At 41.5% G+C, this 21882-nt stretch overlaps 2 protein-coding genes across 3 annotated transcripts in view; one reads left to right on the forward strand and one right to left on the reverse strand.

The window, feature by feature from the left end:
- The first annotated feature begins 411 nt into the window (after window positions 1-411).
- On the forward strand, window positions 412-9879 carry sertad3 (SERTA domain containing 3). 2 transcript variants are annotated; one of them, XM_072914974.1, is made up of 2 exons: window positions 412-641; window positions 8328-9879. In XM_072914974.1, the coding sequence occupies exon 2, from the start codon at window positions 8352-8354 to the stop codon at window positions 9234-9236; it is 885 nt and encodes a 294-aa protein (XP_072771075.1). In that variant the 5' UTR covers window positions 412-641; window positions 8328-8351; the 3' UTR covers window positions 9237-9879. The 2 variants fall into 2 exon arrangements, with proteins under 2 accessions (XP_072771075.1, XP_061828175.1); XM_061972191.2 differs by lacking the exon at window positions 412-641 and adding an exon at window positions 1031-1287.
- Window positions 9866-21882, reverse strand: part of kcnk6 (potassium channel, subfamily K, member 6) — a 29098-nt gene continuing 17081 nt past the window's right edge. The window contains exon 3 of the mRNA XM_061972190.1: window positions 9866-10634. Coding sequence (XP_061828174.1) covers window positions 10393-10634 — 242 coding nt within the window. The 3' untranslated portion in view covers window positions 9866-10392. The remainder of the gene's footprint in view (window positions 10635-21882) is intronic.

Here is a 21882-nt window from a genome sequence, read left to right on the forward strand (position 1 = left end):
CCACTGGTGTAAAGTAATGAGATGAACCCAAATTGACACTTTTCTGAATGGAACATAAAACTTCTCAGAGCGCCATGAAGATTACGGTCACTTGGCTTCTTTCATAAGACCCGTTTTATTTTGTGGTGAGTCATTTCATTTTTTTAGGTTCTGGCTACGTCATTAAATCATGTTGTGCAACTCCCGCCATTATATATATATAAAAAAAAATACGGCCAGGAAGAAGGCGGAGTCACAGTTAACGGAAATCCAAGAGTCGTACCTTCAAACTAAAACTAGTGTCCAAAGAGTGAGTTCACTCATAGTTTAAAACAAACTGGCTATCATTTAACACAGAAACAAACGCACGAATTAAATAAACTAACTCAGTCTGTGGGCTAATATTGCTTAGTGCTTAACTAATATATCTTGTTTTTAACCTTTAAGGCGTTGAGTGTTTTATTTTGAAGGCTCTTTTAGGAAGCTAGTTTTATGTTAAACATCCGGTGTCGCCGTCAGCCTACTTTCCCCCCTCTAAAGTTGACTGTGATTGGCTCGTTGACTGTAATGTGGCAAAGGTCGAGTAGTGGAATTTAAAGCAAAAATAGTAAACTTTGACAACCACCCGCGTGACTTCGTGACGATTATTACTTTTATATCAGGTGAGTTACCTTAACATTTTACGTTGTGTACACTTAACAGACGGAATGTTCCCCCCCCCCTTGAGTCAACGTGTAAAAAGTGCATTGATCGCTACAGCTTTCCACAGTTAACTGCTTCTCTTGTTGTTACTTTGTTACAGTTCGCGATTAATTATGCTAAATTTGTTAATATTCTGCCACGATGAAGCGGGTGGAAGTTCTCATGGATGATGTCATCGTGTTGGAATTACAACTACTCATCGTACATGTTAAATAACGCTCTAGTAAATTAATGACATAAAATCGTATCCATGTTGTGTTCGTGCAATTGTGGGTTTAAGTGCTCAAATAACTGCTTTTTGTCATTAAAAAAAAGTGCACACTAAAGGCATGTTTGGCTAAAACTACATTACCCATGATGCACTTTACCACTTAGCCAATCACAGACGTTTCTAGCGGTTAGCTCAAATCATCACAGGCGGGAGAAGGACGGACGTAGTTTGAAGTATTTAAACTTTAAACAACTGGAAGACTTTTTTTTTTTTTTCTTACGTCAAACTTTGCTTCACGACAAAATATTACATTTGAATGAGCAAATCGGGAAGACTTTGGACGCCAGATCGGAGCAGCAGTTGGAGTCGCCGAGGAGAAACTCTTCAACAAACAGGTCAACTTTGCAACGGTTTTAAAGGCTATCTTTATAGCTCTATATTCTTAATATAATCTTATAATGGCACCTTGTCTTTAAAACATTTGTTAGTTGAAACATTCCAAGTAGTTTAGTGTGTATTCTACTTCCTTTAACGACCGCTGTTCCCTCCAAGATAAAAGCAACGTTTCAAGTCGACGCGTTAGTGTAACTACATTAACATCCACAGTTTTAAAATAAAACACACGAACAAACCTGAAAAAAAGGTTCCTTCTTAGGTGTTCTCCAAAAAAAGATACTTTCAACATCAGCGCGGGGGAGGGGCTTCTTTAGCTAGCGCTGTTATTAGCCTTCGCTAGCAACAGCAGGTGAAGTGACGGTAAGCTTTATAAAGTGTTTCTTAACAAAAAGTTACATCGTGTACACACAAGACACGTCCATTAATGCGTTACACGTTGAACTGTGGCGTTTAAAACAGGAATGGCGGCGTTTAGGCTACTCGACCGGTGATGCTTTTGGCCGCCATCTTGAAACAGACTTCGGGTTTCTTCGTCTTTCCGAGTCGTTTTCCGAAACCTCCCGGCCGGCTGTGACGTAGTATGCCAGCAAGGCGGGTGTTTTAAGCGATCAAAAATCTTCATAAGTTTTAGAAACCTTAATAATGATTTTTTTAACTTATCTACTTGAGACCATACTAGTTTAACAAATAACCACATTGGGACTTATATATTTTTACTCCAGTCGGATTTCCACTGGATGCGAAACGTCGTCGCCATGGCGGCGGACTCTCCGTTTTTAATTAGGTCAATGTGTCCGTTTCCACCTCCATGTCGGTGCCATTTGGCATTCCAGTGCTAAATGTTATGTTCTTTTAGCCCATACTTGCCAACCTTGAGACCTCCGATTTCGGGAGGTGGGGGTGGGGGCGTGGTTAAGATATATATATATATATATATATATATATATATATATATATATAAGAAATACTTGACTTTCAGTGAATTCTAGCTATATATATATTAGAGATGCGCGGATAGGCATCCGCAACCGCATCAGAAAGTCGTCAACCATCCGCAATTCACCCGATCTAACATTTGATCAGAACCGCACCCGCCCGTTGTTATATATCTAATATAGACGATGCAAGGCATTAGTGAGGTTATAAAGCTTTTGCCTGTTAAAGAAAGGAGAATGATCCAATGCAGCACAGACATTTGCGTGCCACGCTGTCACGGCCCAGACGCACACCAGTGCGCAATCATATGGGAGCCGCGCTGAGCGCACCTCCAAGCGCGTCTTGCTGCCGGCGACGGCAGGGTATATGGGCCCGACGCTCCAGCGCCATCCATTTTCAGGGCTAGTTGATTCGGCAGGTGGGTTGTTACACACTCCTTAGCGGGTTCCAACTTCCATGGCCACCGTCCTGCTGTCTATATCAACCAGGGTGAGCCCCACCCCTTTCGTGAGCGCACTGCGCGCGGAGTTAAAGCTTTTGCCTGTTAAAGAAAGGAGACTGATCCAATGCAGCACAGACATTCGCGTGCCACGCTGTCACGACCCAGACGCACACCAGTGCGCAATCATATGGGAGCCGCGCTGAGCGCACCTCCAAGCGCGTCTCGCTGCCGGCGACGGCCGGGTATATGGGCCCGACGCTCCAGCGCCATCCATTTTCAGGGCTAGTTGATTCGGCAGGTGGGTTGTTACACACTCCTTAGCGGGTTCCAACTTCCATGGCCACCGTCCTAGCTGCTGTCTATATCAACCAGGGTGAGCCCCACCCCTTTCGTGAGCGCACTGCGCGCGGAGTGACCCCTGTTACGCGCCCCCGGCAACAGGGGTGGCGGGCAGGTAAGCTGCGCGGGCGGAGCGCGCGGAGTGACCCCTGTTACGAGCCCCCGGCCACGGGGGTGGCGGGCAGGTAAGCTGCTTACCTGCTGCGCGTGACGCCGGCCGCGGCGAAGGCGGACGAGGCGGGGTGTCGGTGCGGTGGGCGCGGTGGTGACCCTGGACGTGCGTCGGGCCCTTCTCGCGGATCGCCTCAGCTACGGCTCCCGGACCCCGGGGAGGCGTCGGGGGCCTTCTCCGCTCCGTAAAAGTGTCCATCTCTTTTTTTTTTTCTTCTTCTGTTGTGGCATATGCTGCAGGTGCCTGCTCGTTTTTCGTATGTGGGTAACAACATTTAACTATGTATATATATTTCCGAATTGGTTTAACTGCCACCCGCCTGAATCTATTTAAAATCTAATTTTTTTAAATTTCGCCCGACCCGACCCGCGGATAAAATCTAATTTTTTAAAATTTCATCCGCCCGATCCGCGAATAATCCGCGGACTCCGCGGTTGTGCCCGCAAACCGCGCATCTCTAATATATATATATAAATAAATAAATAAAATAAATACTTGAATTTCAGTGTTCATTTACAAACTACAACTCACAAACACTTTAGAGTTAGGCTCCACCATCAGAATGTGTACTTAAACTTATAAAGATCACATGGATATTATTCAGTGAGTTGATTCACCAAAACTAACCTGTTATACAGGAGGAAAAAGCACACAGGACGTTTCAATTGTTCACAGACCGGTCGCGCTCATCAGAATGACAAGCCACTTCCGGTCTGAAGGTGATAGCATTCAATTGGGAAGAAACGCCCTACTGCCCCATGTGAATACTGATAAATGTGTAATGACAGCTCCAAAAACGAATTCAAACCACAAAATAAAATAAATAAATCAACACAAAAACGTGACACATTATGGGTGGGTCACATATGCATGTACAGTAGATGGCAGTATTGTCCTGTTTAAAAGTGTCACAACATTGCTGTTTACGGCAGACCAACTGCTTTACGGTAGACACTGTTGTTGTGTGTTGTCAACACGTCACTCAGGGCCGCCTGAATTTCGGGAGTTTTTTCGGGAGAAAATTTGTCCCGGGAGGTTTTCGGGAGAGGCGCTGAATTTCGGGAGTCTCCCGGAAAATCCGGGAGGGTTGGCAAGTATGTGTTAGCCACCTCTCTTTGTTTATAATTAGGGATGTCCGATAATGGCTTTTTGCCGATATTCCGACATTGTCCAACTCTTTAATTACTGATACCGATATCAACCGATACCGATACCAACTGATATATACAGTCGCGGAATTAACACATTATTATGCCTAATTTGGACAACCAGGTATGGTGAAGATAAGGTACTTTTTAAAAAAAATTAATAAAATAAGATAAATAAATTAAAAACATTTTCTTGAATAAAAAAAGAAAGTAAAACAAAGTAATGAATGAAAATGAGTAAAATGAAGTGTTAAAGGTTAGTACTATTAGTGGAGCAGCAGCACGCACAATCATGTGTGCTTACGGACTGTATCCCTTGCAGACTGTATTGATATATATTGATATATAATGTAGGAACCACAATATTAATAACAGAAAGAAACAACCCTTTTGTGTGAATGAGTGTAAATGGGGGAGGTAGGTTTTTTTTGGGTTGGTGCACTAATTGTAAGTGTATCTTGTGTTTTTTATGTTGATTTAATAAAATAAAAAAATGTAAAAAACGATACCGATAATAAAAAACCCGATACTGATAATTTCCGATATTACATTTTAACGCATTTATCGGCATCTCTATTTATAATGTATATTTTCTGTTGGACCTACTCTCTATTTTATGCTGCAGCTGTTACATATACTGTTGTATTGTACATGGTAACTGTTAATATAAAGATAGAATATCAGTATGTATTATACTGTGCCATACCTGCCAACTTTTGAAATCAGAAAAACCTAGTAGCCAGGGCCCAGGGGCCGCAGGCCCCGGTAGGTCCAGGACAAAGTCCTGGTGGGGGGTTCAGGCTTCGCCCCCCGACGCAAAATGATTACCGGTATTAGCATTCAGACAGGTTAAAATGTTGCTAAAACCATCACTTTTCTATCAGTCACAGTGACTTTTCAAAACAAAAATATTACAGCAAAAATCATATGGGTTGATTGACATGTTTATTCTGTAAGCTAACTTCAATAGTTTGAAATTATTTTGACAGTTAATGCCAGTTATCCTGTCAACCTTTCACAAGACTTCAATTTGTTCATTGAAAGTATAAACACTTTTTACAGTAAACAAATGGTAAAACAGTACTAAACAATTCCATTAAAAAAAAAATTGGTGTCATTATTAACTTTCTGTCCAAGCTTGTATAATCTACTGCCTTGTTCAATTGTAAAAAATATTCTGTGCCTAAAATTCACATTTCTATCACAATTCTCATACTGTAAACATGGTAAGCTAACTTCATTAAAATTAATAGTCCTGTCAATAGCATGGAATTACAATTCAAATGTAGTTTTTTTGTAAGCCTTTCAAAATAATTCAAAGTATGAAAAATTAATGAAAATTAATTGAAGCCATCAGACACTTGAAAAGTGGCACATCACATCTCTAATGTACTCATTTGAACTTTTCAACAGAAATAGCACTGCAAAAATATTAAGGACATACTTCTGTATTTTGGTAGTTATGCTGTCAACATTTAACAAGATTTCTTCAACTTGGACTTGAAAGCATAAATAGTATAAACACTTTTAACAGTATAACAGTACTAAACAATTCCAATAGATAACATTGGTGTCATTACCTTTTTGTGGCTAAAATCCGAAAAACGTTGAAAGTTTTCCACTTGTATCGCTAGCAACGGCATTAGACTTGTGTTTTTTTGTCCCAACGTGGTCTTTTACATCGCTAATTCCTCCGTGTCCGATCGAAAAATCTTGTCTGCACAAGGTGCAATTCGCGTAGTTTTCACCCTTTTTGGAACGGATAATTATTCCCGGATAGGCTTTTGAATATTCTTCACGGAATGACTGCAGTTTTCTTTTCGGTTTAAGACTCGTATGCGATTTTTCTCCGGCTGATTCCATGATCGTTCGCTCGTTTGGAAACAATGGCAACAGGTGCCTCGTGCTTGGCAGCGGTGCTATAAATAGCCTCGCGGAATGGCTCGATAGGAAGTTACGGGAAGCAGGTCGAATGTCATTGTTGTTACGCGATTTCGTGAATAAAACTTTAAAAAAAAATTTTTTTTTAATTAATGAAAAACCGTATTTTTTATCACTGCAACCGTAACCCGGAATAGGTTGATGAAAACCGTACTAATTACGGGAAAACCGGAGTAGTTGGCAGGTATGCTGTGTATATATAATATGTAAATATTACATATGTCTAGGGCTGCAACTAACAACTAATTTGATAATCGATTAATCTGTCGATTACTTCGATTAATCGGATAAAAGAGACAAACTACATTTCTATCCTTTCCAGTATTTTATTGAGAGAGAAAAACAGCATACTCGCACCATGTTCTTTCAACTTGTCAAATATAACAAGGAAAATGTTACAAAATTGTTTTATTGTTTGTAAATGTTGCAGTTTATAAAAAAAAAATGCGATGACTAAATTAATCGTCAACTATTTTTAATCTAATTTAATCGATGAGTTGTTGCAGCCCTACATATGTTATTTTGCCACTATGGTACATTTTTAGTCTATACCTGCTTTATCCTTTCCATCCTTTGTACCTGAGCTACTGTGTGGAATCATTTCCCTTATGGATCAATAAAGTTTGTCCAAGTCTAAATATACGCAGGGCTTTTATATTTGCCAGTCGCAGCAACAAATCCGTTCAACTTTGCTAAAAATTTGCTGGCTTGGACAGGAAGTCATGCATAAAAAAAATCAATTGTTCTGCTTATTTTCACAATAAAATACTCCGTTATCAAGACGGATTGTAATTTACACTTTAAATGTCTCAATCAACCCGTCAAAGGTTTCCAGATGTAATTTCACCTACCGTATTTTCCGCACCATAAGGCGCCCTGGGTTATAAGCTGCGCCTTCAATGAACGGCATATTTCAAAACTTTGTCCACCTATAAGCCGCCCCGTGTTATAAGCCGCATCTAACTGCGCTAAAGGAATGTCAAAAAAACAGTCAGATAGGTCAGTCAAACTTTAATAATATATTAAAAACCAGCGTGATGTGGGCGCGCATGGAGTCGTATATCAACATGGACGGAGCTGCGTGAAAAAAAGCCACCCGGCCTCTTCGCGTAAACTTACCTTAACCACTCGCTCATCTTTTCTTCATCCATCCATCCCTTCGAGTTAGCTTTTATGATGACGCCGGCTGGAAAGGTCTCTTTTGGCAAGGTCTTCCTTTTGAATATCACCATGGGTGGAAGTTTCTGGCCATTAGCATGGCAAGCTAGAACCACAGTGAAGGATGACTTCTCATTCCCTGTGGTGCGAATATTCACCGTACGTGCTCCCGTTGTATCCACAGTGCGGTTCACAGGAATATCAAAAGTCAGTGGAACCTCGTCCATGTTGATAATGTTCTCTGGCTGGATCTTTTTTTCCAGCTATCTTGTTTTTACAATATGCACGGAAAGTAGCCAGCTTTTCTTGAAAGTCTTTAGGCAGTTGCTGTGAAATAGTAGTCCGTGTGCGGATGGAGAGATTGCGTCTTTTCATGAACCGGAAACCTGTCGCTTAGTAGGAGCCATTTTGTGGTCTTTACAGATGTAAACACACAAAGGAAATGAAACGTAATATCCGCGCGCTACTTCTTCTTCTACGCGGGCGGGTGGTTGCTTACAGTAGAAGAAGAAGCGCTTCCTGTTCTATGGGGGCGGGTGCTTACCTTGGCGGTTGCTTGCGTAGAAGAAGAAGCACTTCCTCTTCTACGGGGAAAAAAGATGGCGGCTGTTTACCGTAGTTGCGAGACCGAAACTTTATGAAAATGAATCTTAATATTAATCCATATATAAAGCGCACCGGGTTATAAGCCGCACTGTCAGCTTTTGAGTAAATGTGTGGTTTTTAGGTGCGGCTAATAGTGCGGAAAATACGGTAGTTGACAAACGGATGAGGGCATGCTGAGTCTGGAGGTTCAAAATGAACGCAGGCATATCTCGGGGCAGCTATATGGGGATAAATCCAGGGTTATCATCCACTACATAGGACCTGCTTTGAAAAGCATTGCTCTTTTTTTATATACAGCTTCCCGTGTTGTGCAGCGTGAAGATGATTATGAAGGCGAACAAGCGTAAACTCCAGCCAGAGGCTGCAGAGGACGTTCCAGAAGGGAGCAGCTTGGCGTGGGAGAAACAGCGGCAGTTTGTGTTCAGCGTCTCCATGCACAAGTACCAGCGGGACCAGGAGATGGCGGAACCCAGCCTGAGGAGGTCAGTCTTAATCAGCAACACGCTGCGGCAGGTGGAAGCATGCCAGGTGCCCTCCGTGAGCCCGGCCGTGTCGCCACCTCCGGCTCACGAGCCAAAGGAGCAGTCTGACGTCGCCGCCACGCGGAACGACCTCCTCGCGCCTCCCAAGTGTCCGCGGATGACGTCCGGCGGCGGCGAAAGTGAGTCGAGTGCGTCGGCGGACGAGGACGACTGGACCTCGTTGGTCGTGGAGCCGGATTTTTCCATTTCGCCCGCCGTGTCGACGATCCTCACCGGCCTGGACTCGGCCCTCGAGGTGAGCGCGCAGGCATGTCCGCGGGCGGCCCTCAGGTCCTTGGAAAACCTCCCGGCCTCGCCGGACGCAGGGGTCCTCTGGCTGAAGCAAGCCAGAGGGCACGGCAGGTGCTGGGAGGAGCAGCAGGAGTTGATGCAGTGGGAGGCCGGCGTGGAGGCGGGCGGCTCCAGCTACCTCAAGGATGTGACGGCGGAGGACATGTTCCAGGACATAGACACGTCCCAGCTGGAGCACGACATGGGAATACTCGGCCTGAGGGCGAGCGGAGCCGCCTGCCTTCCTGCGGAGGATCTTCAGTGCCTGACTCCTCCGTCCCTCCCTCTCAACCACAGCATGAAGGGCCTGCCGTCCTTCTCCTCCTTCAGCTCCGCTCACTCCAGGGAAGGACTGGAGCTGGAGCATCTCATGACCATGCTGGTGGAGTACTGAGAACTTATGTACGCCAACACAAGCTTTTGTGTGGGAAGAAAACGGCGTCGGTTTTAAAAAAATGTAAACGCTGCCAAGCAGCGAGTTGATGCACAGCGTTGGTCTTAAGTTACAGAGATCGCCATCATGGCGGCGAGAAGACGTCGAAACACTAATGTTCTTCCGTGAAGAGAAGTTTAATTTATCAGTCGTAGCAGCGTCACTCAAGGTGTCAGACATGACACGCACTCGCTTATTTTAAATGTTGCTGAGAAGAAACCACATCTGTGATAAAAATACTTTTATCAAGTTACAGAAACCACTTCCTGTCGGGACTTTTGGAAGCGGGTTCACATGGTTTTAGTGACTCCTTGTTAGAACCAGCACACTTTTGTTCTAAAATGCATCACGGAGTGAACTTCGTGTCCTGTTTGTCAATTTGACACAGTGTTTACATGTTCCAGAACCTTCTTCTTGTCGAAGCCTCATATTTATATCATGTATGTCCATTTAGTCACTGTGGCAGTTATTCTGGTTTTAAAATGGGAGAACGAAACGTCCACGTTGTATTTACTCTTCTCTTTTAAAGGAGATTTTTGTCAAGTTTTTCCACTTATACTAATATTTTTATTAAAATGACAAAATTAAAGTCAATTTGAAGTTGTTTGAGCGTGAGCAAACATTTTTAATGATGACATCACACATGTTAAAGCACTCCCATCAGCTTACACTTACTTAAAAGATGTGAACATTAAAGTGCATCTCAACTTGGCCCCAAACATTGAATACTTTTTACTATATGAAATGTCCCAAACCTAAATCCATCTTTGCAAACAGGAGGCGCAGTATGGACAAGCAGACACCAGGGGGCAGCACCGCAGTGGAAGACCTGACGCTAACTGAAAAAGGAAGTCTGCTTAACTAACATTAGAAAGTATTTAGTAGTTTCCCTGCAGCTGCGAAGGCGACCGATATGTGCCAAAAAAGACAAAAAGGTGTGTTGGCGTGACGACAACGTGACAAACAAACAAAAGGTGCGAGACAAACGTGTTCAGAAAAACATTTTGGTGCAAGGCCATCCTGAGGCTGTGAGGTGAAAGTTCTCACCTGAGTCCTTCATGAAGTGTTGACAGAAAAGTCCAGACAAGAGTCCGCAGTGTATTCTTGCAAAGGAGCCTCACGAGGCACCCATGGAGTTGTAGGACGGCTGCGAGGACGGCGCCAGATGCTCGCTGGCGGCCGGCGGCCGCTGCTTCTGGGCGCCCTGTCCGTTCTCCATAATTGGCTCGCGGTCCTCGTCCGGGTCGGACTCCTCGCAGCGCGGCAGCTGCAGGAAGGTGGTCAGGCCGTGCAGGTCGGCCATCTTGTGAAAGGTGCGCAGCAGCAGGTACATCATCATCAAGCCCAGGAAGAGGTAGACTGTGGGAGAGAAGGGGAATATAAACAACATGATTTCATGCATTAACACTTCATTTAGTCATACTTGCCAACCTTGACACCTCCGATTTCGGGAGGTGGGGGTTGGGGGGCGTGGTTAAGATATATATATATATATAAGAAATACTTGACTTTCAATGAATTCTAGCTATATATATATATATATATATATATATATTTTTTTTTATTACATATATATATATATATATAAATAAAAGAAATACTTGAATTTCAGTGTTCATTTATTTACACATATACACACTAAGGCTGCAGCTAACGATTATTTTTCTATCGATTAATCTATAGATTATTTTTTCGATTAATCGGTTAATTTATAGATGATTTTTTTTCGATTAATCTATAGATTATTTTTCCTTTTACCGATTATTTTTTTAATTTAAAATGAAGATGAAAAAATAAATTTAGGCCAGTTTTTTCAAAAGGCATAGCTTTTATTTACAAAAAAAAAAGTATGGCCACTCAGTCAACATTGACAACAACATGACAAAATATTCTGTAACAATGTAAACATTTAACAAAATTAAAAGTAGCTTATTTGCTTTTAATGTGCAAATATAAAAGTAAACATCCAGTGCAAATCTTAATATTCTGCAATAGTATAAGCATTTCAAAAGTAAAAGTATTGCTTATTTTGCTTTAAAATGTGCAAAAATAAAGATAAACATCCAATTCAAAAAAGTGCAAAACGGAAATATTCTGTAACAACAGTGTAAACATTTCAACAAAAGTAAAAGTATTGCTTATTTGCTAAAATGTGCAAAAATAAAGATAAACATCCAATACAAAAAAGTGCAAAACGAAATATTCTGTAACAGTGTAAACATTTCAACAAAAGTAAAACTTTTGCTTATTTTGCTTAATAACACAACAATGATAGTATGATTAAAGTGAAAGTTAATTGTTCGTTTGTACATAGTATACGTAATTGTTAATGTTGTAAAAGGTATTTGCACAACTAATTAACGTTAGCGTTAAAGAGGAGCGCGTCTTTGTAAACACTGAACAGGTACGCCAAACGCTCCTCTCAGAGCGAAACGGTGCTTTAGTTTATGAATTTACAACGCAGATACAAATGACACATTCATGTTTTTGTGTAATGATGACAACGTATACTCACGCGGACGATTGACTAGTTGATGGTGATGGCAAGAACGCTGCCGTTGTGCTGCTATGATAGGCCATTTCCGCTCGACACAGTGTGCATACAACAACATTATTAGCAGAGGTGGGTAGAGTAGCCAGAAATTGTACTCAAGTAAGAGTACTGTTGCTTTAGAGATTTATTACTCAAGTAAAAGTAAGGAGTAGTCACCCAAATATTTACTTGAGTAAAAGTAAAAAGTATGTTGTGAAAAAACTACTCAAGTACTGAGTAACATACACACACACATATATATATATATATATATATATATATATATATATATATATATGTGTATATATATACACACACACACACACACATACATACATACATACATACATATATATATATATATATACACATACATTGATATATACAGTATATAATTTATATTTATTTATTTTGCCGTTTTTGTTTACATGTTAAAGGTGTTTTAATGAATATACATGCATGTTTAACATATAGATTCCTTTCTTTCATGAAGACAAGAATATAAGTTGGTGTATTACCTGATTCTGATGACTTGCATTGATTGTAATCAGGAAGCAGTGCTGGTAACGTCCACGTTTTCAAATGGAGGAGAAAAAAAGTTCCTCCTTTCTGTCTAATACCACATGAAAGTGGTTGTTATTTGGCATCTTATTTGTCCAGCTTCCATATTCGTTTTTATACCCTTTACAAGAAATACATTGGCGGCAAACTCCGTAGCTTGCGCTGGCTTTCGGAGACTCTTATTTTGAAAGGGCAGGCGCGATGGAGCGGGACTTTTATTGTGAAGACAGGAACTGTGCAGTCAGTCTTTACGGTTGAAATAAAAAAAGGGTCTTTTTTCCTTCACACTTTTGATTGATTGATTGGAACTTTTATTAGTAGATTGCACAGTACAGTACATATTCCGTACAATTGACCACTAAATGGTAACACCCGAAGTTAGCTCGGAGCCAGTCAGGTCATGTGACCCCTGGCTCTGTTTGATTGGTCCAACGTCACCAGTGACTGCATCTGATTGGTGGAACGAAGTGAAACGTCACCAGTGACTGTATTTGTTGAAACGCAGGCACTTTGAAGGTCTGTCTGACAGACCAAAACAAACAAAGCGTGCATTAACAGATCGATAAAAATTAGTAGCAAGTAGCGAGCTGAATGTAGATAAAAGTAGCGGAGTAAAAGTAGCGTTTCTTCTTAGGCCGTTTATTGAAATACTCCCACACTTTTGACGACTTTTGGCGTGCTTTTTTCCCCTCGCTCGCACCGCTCGCATCGTCTGCTTTGCGCTCCGCCATGACGGTAGTGTGACGTAAATATGCGACGCGTCGACGAACAAAAACGTCCTCAACGTATTTACGTAACCGATGACGTCGACTACGTCGACGCGTCGTTTCAGCCCTAGGCTGGAGTGATCGCCAAGTGCCAACTAGAGTCAGCCACACGCAACACGGGTACCGTTGGATTTTATGTCAATCGGCGGAATTCGGTCAGTGCCAGAAAAGTACTGGATCTGGTACCCTTTCCCATTACTACAATGTACTTCTTCTACTGGGTTTTAAGGCTTGAGCACTGCTGCCACCTAGCTGTGTGCTTGTGTATTGACCAACATTAAAGTCTCACTGCCTCTCAAGACCGCCTGGGGAGCAAGCGAGGACGGTACAGAAGGGAGGGTGAGAAAAAGTTCAATCTGGGTCAGAATGAGACAAAAGCCAAGGAACATCTTCAGCTATTGTGGACCAACTACTGAATCACATGTTTGAATGTCCACCTGCTTCTGAAGACCATTGACATTCAGCTGAAGACCATTGACATTCAGCTGACCGGATTAGTCTCAGCGAGCCAACAACCGTTTATTTTGGAGACAAAAAGCTCTTTCATCGCTCTCTGATTCAATCACAGAAGCTCGCCATGAAGATGATCATGTGACGCTCTGAAGAACAAAGGAACGCAGCGGTCACTTCTAATAGGAAGCGCATGTCGTGCTACTCCCTGTTTGGACAAACATTGCTCTGGTCGTGTTGTGAGAGCGCTTCGTTTGTGTCCAACGGGACCTTGGTGGTATAGCACCACCCGCTGGCCTGGCATGCACACTACATGTCACCTGCATTGGAGAAAAACACCTTGATACGGCATACTTGCCAACCCTCCCGAATTTTCCGGGAGACTCCCGAAATTCAGCGCCTCTCCCGAAAACCTCCCGGGACAAATAATCTCCCGAAAATCTCCCGATTTTCACCCGGAGCTGGAGGCCACGCCCCCTCCAGCTCCATGCGGACCTGAGTGAGGACAGCCTTTTTTTTTATGACAGGAGAACAACAGGGTGGCAAGAACTAAATCATCCAGACTAGAGATAAATTGTATTATTATGTTTATCTTACCTAAAATTAAATATATTTATTAATTAAAAAAATAAATACCTTTTTACAATATTTTGCTAAAAACATCAAAAGTAATTGTATTTTTATTTGTATTTTTTCTGACTCCTTATTACATCCAGCCATAGAATTATACATTAAAATAAACATATTGGAAATAATTAATTTTAAATGATCATAATAATTCATTTAAAATGACCATATTTAATTATTAAAATAATTGCTTGTTTATCAACAACTTTAGCATTTTATTCATTACATTTTGAAGCTCTCAGAAGCCAAGTTATGTTATGTTCCTTAATATTTATTTATGCAAGTTTTAAGTATCAATTATCTAAACAGTTTTGTTTGCATATTTTCAGGATGTATATATATATATATATATATATATATATATATATATATGGTTTTTTTTTTGTTATAATTTAAATGCATGATTCATCATCCTTATAATAAATGTTAAAGGGCTGAAGGACTGGTGAAAAGAACCATTAATAATATGAATCATTTTAATGCATTGTTATAGGGATTTTTTTATAGGGCCAAATTCCCAAGAGAAACATGTGCATATTAAAGTGTTTATTATAATATTTAATTAATTAATTTAATAATGAATACATTGTATATCAAATAATAAATACTATAATTAATTTACAATTTATTAATAAATATTTTGTTTACCAAGTCCTACCTTCTAATACAATGACTTGTCACAATAAACAAAACATAAATATATGAGGTATATGTCTTTTTAATATCAAGTACTCGTGTATGAAATACTTGACATGGTGAATTCTAGCTGTCAATATACTCCTCCCCTCTTAACCACGCCCCAGCCCTCAACCACGCCCCCGTCCCACCCCCGACCACGCCCCCACCTCCCGAAATCGGAGGTCTCAAGGTTGGCAAGTATGTGATACGGAATCCCACCGTCAGCGTTCAACTGGAATTTTGTCCCCGTCTTCAAACGACAATTCCATGAACAAGAAGGCGGCCGCTCTCATCCTCGCGCTGCCCGACGTCTCCGTGGGAATTTAGCGTCTCAGTGTGACCTTCACCACCGCGGAATGCATGGCGTGTTTTTCAAGAGGCTGCGACAGCCAATTGTCGTCCCTGTCTGATGCGGTTTGGTATTTGGCGACAGACCTGCAGTTCTTCACAAGACGTAGACGCTACTACGCAGAAACCTCTGGCAGACGAGCTCGCGGAGAAAACTGTTAAAAGTCTGAGGGAACAAGATCAGAGTTGTCGGACTACTGAAAAGATGAGGACACCTTGTATAGGGCAGGGCCGACATCCGGGCAACTGAGCTACCGTATTTTCCGCACTATTAGCCGCACCTAAAAACCACAAATTTACTCAAAAGCTGACAGTGCGGCTTATAACCCGGTGCGCTTTATATATGGATTAATATTAAGATTCATTTTCATAAAGTTTCGGTCTCGCAACTACGGTAAACAGCCGCCATCTTTTTTCCCCGTAGAAGAGGAAGTGCTTCTTCTTCTACGCAAGCAACCGCCAAGGTAAGCACCCGCCCCCATAGAACAGGAAGCGCTTATTCTTCTACTGTAAGCAACCACCCGCCCGCGTAGAAGAAGAAGAAGCGCGCGGATATTACGTTTCATTTCCTTTGTGTGTTTACATCTGTAAAGACCACAAAATGGCTCCTACTAAGCGACAGGGATCCGGTTCATGAAAAGACGCAATCTCTCCATCCGCACACGGACTACTTTTTCACAGCAACTGCCTAAAGACTTTCAAGAAAAGCTGGCTACTTTCCGTGCATATTGTAAAAACAAGATAGCTGAAAAAAAGATCCGGCCAGAGAACATTATCAACATGGACGAGGTTCCACTGACTTTTGATATTCCTGTGAACCGCACTGTGGATACAACGGGAGCACGTACGGTGAATATTCGCACCACAGGGAATGAGAAGTCATCCTTCACTGTGGTTCTAGCTTGCCATACTAATGGCCAGAAACTTCCACCCATGGTGATATTCAAAAGGAAGACCTTGCCAAAAGAGACCTTTCCAGCCGGCGTCATCATAAAAGCTAACTCGAAGGGATGGATGAAGAAAAGATGAGCGAGTGGTTAAGGTAAGTTTACGCGAAGAGGCCGGGTGGCTTTTTTCACGCAGCTCCGTCCATGTTGATATACGACTCCATGCGCGCCCACATCACGCTGGTTTTTAATATATTATTAAAGTTTGACTGACCTATCTGACTGTTTTTTTGACATTCCCTTTAGCGCAGTTAGATGCGGCTTATAACACGGGGCGGCTTATAGGTGGACAAAGTTTTGAAATATGCCGTTCATTGAAGGCGCGGCTTATAACCCAGGGCGGCTTATGGTGCGGAAAATACGGTACATACGGGTTCTTCGAGCCATAGCAACCTGACTGGCGTTGAAAACAAACCGTCGCCATTACTCTTTAACCTGTCGACCTGTGCTGATTAAACCCGTCATTCTGCCTTCAAAATGCCAAAAAACGGTGTTGTTTTTGGTTGTGCAAACCACAACTGGAAACAGGGAAAACAAAGGTCGTATTTTGTTCTGCCAAAGCGTGCTAAAAGCTCCACAGAGACGAGACAAATGGCTCGCAGCTTTACACCGGGAAAACGAGGACGGTTCTCACTGGAGTCCCCCAAAATCCCGGGCCGTGTGTTCGGATCACTTAGTTTCTGGTAAATATAAGGAACAAAAATCCACCTTCTTAACCACAACTTGGCTATACCGTCCATGCTAATGTTGAACCCGTTGAATATTTACTGATTAACGTTCGACAGCTGAAGTTGTTGTTGTTGCACAACAATAACATACGGTATAAAGGCTATTTTCGAAAACCGGTTTCATTTAAATTTGCACTTAACGGTTGGGTTTTTAAAAACCAATAAACCCTATAATTTTCATGTTGCCATTTAATCAACTTTTCAAGACAGTCGTAAAATGCTGTCTGCAAGTCTCCTTTGTCGTAATCAAACATTACCGTATTTTCCGCACCATAAGCCGCCCTGGGTTATAAGCCGCGCCTTCAATGAACGGCATATTTCAAAACTTTGTCCACCTATAAGCCGCCACGTGTTATAAGCCGCATCTAACTGCGCTAAAGGAATGTCAAAAAAACAGTCAGATAGGTCAGTCAAACTTTAATAATATATTAAAAACCAGCGTGATGTGGGCGCGCATGGAGTCGTATATCAACATGGACGGAGCTGCGTGAAAAAAGCCACCCGGCCTCTTCGCGTAAACTTACCTTAACCACTCGCTCATCTTTTCTTCATCCATCCATCCCTTCGAGTTAGCTTTTATGATGACGCCGGCTGGAAAGGTCTCTTTTGGCAAGGTCTTCCTTTTGAATATCACCATGGGTGGAAGTTTCTGGCCATTAGCATGGCAAGCTAGAACCACAGTGAAGGATGACTTCTCATTCCCTGTGGTGCGAATATTCACCGTACGTGCTCCCGTTGTATCCACAGTGCGGTTCACAGGAATATCAAAAGTCAGTGGAACCTCGTCCATGTTGATAATGTTCTCTGGCCGGATCTTTTTTTCAGCTATCTTGTTTTTACAATATGCACGGAAAGTAGCCAGCTTTTCTTGAAAGTCTTTAGGCAGTTGCTGTGAAATAGTAGTCCGTGTGCGGATGGAGAGATTGCGTCTTTTCATGAACCGGAAACCTGTCGCTTAGTAGGAGCCATTTTGTGGTCTTTACAGATGTAAACACACAAAGGAAATGAAACGTAATATCCGCGCGCTTCTTCTTCTACGGGGGCGGGTGGTTGCTTACAGTAGAAGAAGAAGCGCTTCCTCTTCTATGGGGGCGGGTGCTTACCTTGGCGGTTGCTTGCGTAGAAGAAGAAGCACTTCCTCTTCTACGGGGAAAAAAGATGGCGGCTGTTTACCGTAGTTGCGAGACCGAAACTTTATGAAAATGAATCTTAATATTAATCCATATATAAAGCGCACCGGGTTATAAGGCGCACTGTCAGCTTTTGAGTAAATTTGTGGTTTTTAGGTGCGGCTAATAGTGCGGAAAATACGGTACTTGTAGTAGCCCTCAAATCTCTCAATATTTTTTCATTTTTTCCCTCTCAGGACGACCTGTAAAGAATCCCATGCACCCTGATTATGCACCATCCATCTTACCTCACCTGCCACAGAGTGGAAAGAAGGCATCCCATAGGATGGACAGTTACGAGCGACATCAACTGACAACTTCAAAGCGTGAATCGGCAGCAGAGAACTCAAAAAGTACAAAGAAACACTGTGGGAAACGACTACCTTTCAGTGATCTAACGGAAAGGACAAATGAGTGTGAAAACATTGAGCCTGCTGCAAAAACGCCTGTAATTTTAAATAAATAATTCAGTTAAAAAAAGGAACAGTAATTCAGCAAATAATAAATCATAATACTGAACTGAATTTGAATGAGCTCTCTACAGATATAATAAATATACAGATACTGGTAGCCACCGTGTCATCCTTATTATCATTTATCAACATACCTTGGGTGATTTAACAATTTTTATGTGATTTATTCGTTATATAACAACCGAAGCAAACAACCGACCTGGTGCGCTTGTGAGGTAGACATAAAGATTTCCAAATTCCATGTCCGACCATTGTGTAGGATTATCAGTCCACGCATCTGCTGGAAGGCGGTAAGGGCAGTCGTTTAATCCAACTACAGAACATTTTAACTCGTATCTTAACCTAGCCTCACTGGAAAGACTATTTACATAATCATACGCCATTTAGAACAGTTTAAAATGCCGTGAAACCTCGTTAAATGCCTTTTCTGTCAATGCTGTGTTCGCTGTGAGCTGGTTTGTTTTCAACGAATTCAATATGGCGACCGGTTGCTAGGGGATTGGCAGGCGGAAGTGACGTAGGTCCGCCCTCGCCAATATCTAATCCATCATTTTAGTGTTATCTCTAAAGAAGGTTTTTGGCGCCCCCTATGACTTGTGATGAAAAGACATGCCAGCATATATTATTCCAGATATTAGCAGTGGTGGGCAGTCAGAGCCTCCTCTGCTGGCCTAACATAAATCATGATCATAAATTGATAAGTTAAATTGTATTTTAAAATTTAGAATACATTTTAAACATCCTCTCCCGACACAAGACAGCGACAGAAAGGTGACGATTGAATGGCTCAGTCCGTGTCTCGTTTGTCAAGGCTCTTTGGCAAAACGGGCCAATGAGAGCCAGCAGAGACTCAGGCTGTGAATCTTTGGGCACCACCCGATTGGATTCCATTCTAAATCATTACTTTTTTTAATTACATTGGACACCAGGAATAACTACATTCCTCCATAAAATAGATAATCAGATTTCTATATTACTTAAAAGAAAACTGGTTTTGTTTGATAAAATGTTTCCCAAACATGTTTCCTGCTGGCCCCACTATGGACTGGACTCTTACTATTATGTTGGATCCACTATGGACTGGACTCTCACAATATTATGTCAGACCCACTCCTCGACATCCATTGCATTCGGTCTCCCCTAGAGGGGGGGGTTACCCACATATGCGGTCCTCTCCAAGGTTTCTCATAGTCATTCACATCGACGTCCCACTGGGGTGAGTTTTTCCTTACCCTTATGTGGGCTTTGTACCGAGGATGTCGTTGTGGCTTGTGCAGCCCTTTGAGACACTTGTGATTTAGGGCTATATAAATAAACATTGATTGATTGAAACTATTATTTAATAAAGTCAAACACAAATAAGGCAACCAGAGTAAAGTAAATCTAAATAAGTAAATCTGTACAGCAGAAATGATCATCTACATCAGCGGTCACCAAACCTTTTGACTCGGGGGCCACATTGGGTTAAAAAAATGTGGCCAGGGGCCGGGCCGTGTATGTATGTATATATATATATATTCAAATGTTTGATTTTGTTTTGCTGTTATAAATCTTTTTTTTAATTTTTTACTTGGTCTGAGGAAATATTTTAAGAAAACTCAAAAATCATATCTAAAAAAATTTTAATATTTTTTGAGATAGGATTTTTGAGTTTTCTTGAACTGTATGCCATAATAAGCAATATTAAAATAATAAAAGGCTTGCAATATTTCAGTTGATGTGTAATGAATCCAGAATGTATGACTTTTTATTTTATTTTATTTTTTTTAATTGCATTACAGAAAATAAAGAACTTTATCACAATATTCTAATTTTCTGAGGCAGTCATGTATGATATATATATGTATGATATATATATATATATATATATATATATATATATATATATATATATATATATATATATATATATATATGTATGTGTAGGAAAAAAATCACAAGACTATTTCATCTCTACAGGCCTGTTTCATGGGGGGGGTACCCTCAATCATCAGGAGATTTTAATGGGAGCATTCACATACCATGGTTTATATAGGGCACAGAGTGGGTGGGTACAGGCTGGCGTAGGGGCGTGGTGATTGGCTCATGTGTTACCTAGGAGGTGTTTCCGTCTATGGCGGCATGTTGTTACAATTTCGCTGCGCTTGTTGAGGGATGACAGGTCTGGACGGTAAATAATAAACAGTTTCTCTTTCAAGCATAGGTTGCATCTTTTATTACCACTATTGTAAGGTGTGCTGGATGCAAGAATTTGCCATGTTATTGAATATTCAACATTATTGTCTTTGAGGTTCCAAATGTGTTTGCTGAGTTCTGTGGTATTTCGCGGTTTTTGTTCCTGAAAGAAGCCTTGTGATTGTTCCATCTGGTTTTGAATTCTCCCTCGGTTAATCCTACATATGTGTCGGATGTGTTAATGTCCTTGCGTATTACCTTAGATTGGTAGACAACTGATGTTTGTAAGCACCCCCCGTTGAGAGGGCAATCAGGTTTCTTTCGACAGTTACATCCTTTGTTGGTTTTGGAGTCGCTCTGTCTGGGGGCCGACGGCTCATTTGCAATTGTTTTGTTGTGGTTTGAGATGATTTGTCGTATATTGTTCATGCAGCTGTAGCTCAATTTAATGTTGTTCTTGTTGAATACTTTTCTTAGGGTGTTGTCTTTGGGAAAGTGTTTGTCAATCAGATTGAGGAATTTGTGTCCAATGTTCGTTGAGACGTTTTTGCTGTATGGGGGGTTGTACCAGATGATGTCGTTTCGTTTTCTGTTCTTTTTTGGCTGGCTTCCTGGCGTGGGTTCATAGGTGAGGTTGAAATTGTATCCGCTTTCATCAAGGGCTTTTTGGTACGGGGGGGTTGCTTGGTCAAATTCAGCTTTGCTAGATGACAGCATCGATAGCCTTTTTTTGATTCCGGTAGGTATTCTTTTCGTGGTGGTGGGTGGGTGGTTGCTGTCATGGTGCACGTATTGGAGTGTTGTGTTGGGTTTCGTGAATGGTTGGTAGCTGTTATTTCTCAGGTTGAAAGTGACGTCAAGGAAGTTGACGGTTTGCTTGTTGGCTTCAATCGTGATCCGTAGGCCGTTCTCTTTGAAAATTTGGCATATGCGCTTCTTGGTATTCTCGCTGCTCCATGCATATATATATATATATATATATATATATATATATATATATATATATATATATATATATATGCATGTGTGTACACACACACACACACACACACAAATTGACTAAAAGAGTGCACACTTGCTGCATGCTCGCCCGATGATGTCATGTTATCAATGGGAAAATGCATTTTTAGACAATATGATTTGCCTGAGCG

This window comes from Nerophis lumbriciformis, linkage group LG17 (genome assembly GCF_033978685.3).
Source record: "Nerophis lumbriciformis linkage group LG17, RoL_Nlum_v2.1, whole genome shotgun sequence".
Taxonomy (NCBI): domain Eukaryota; kingdom Metazoa; phylum Chordata; class Actinopteri; order Syngnathiformes; family Syngnathidae; genus Nerophis; species Nerophis lumbriciformis.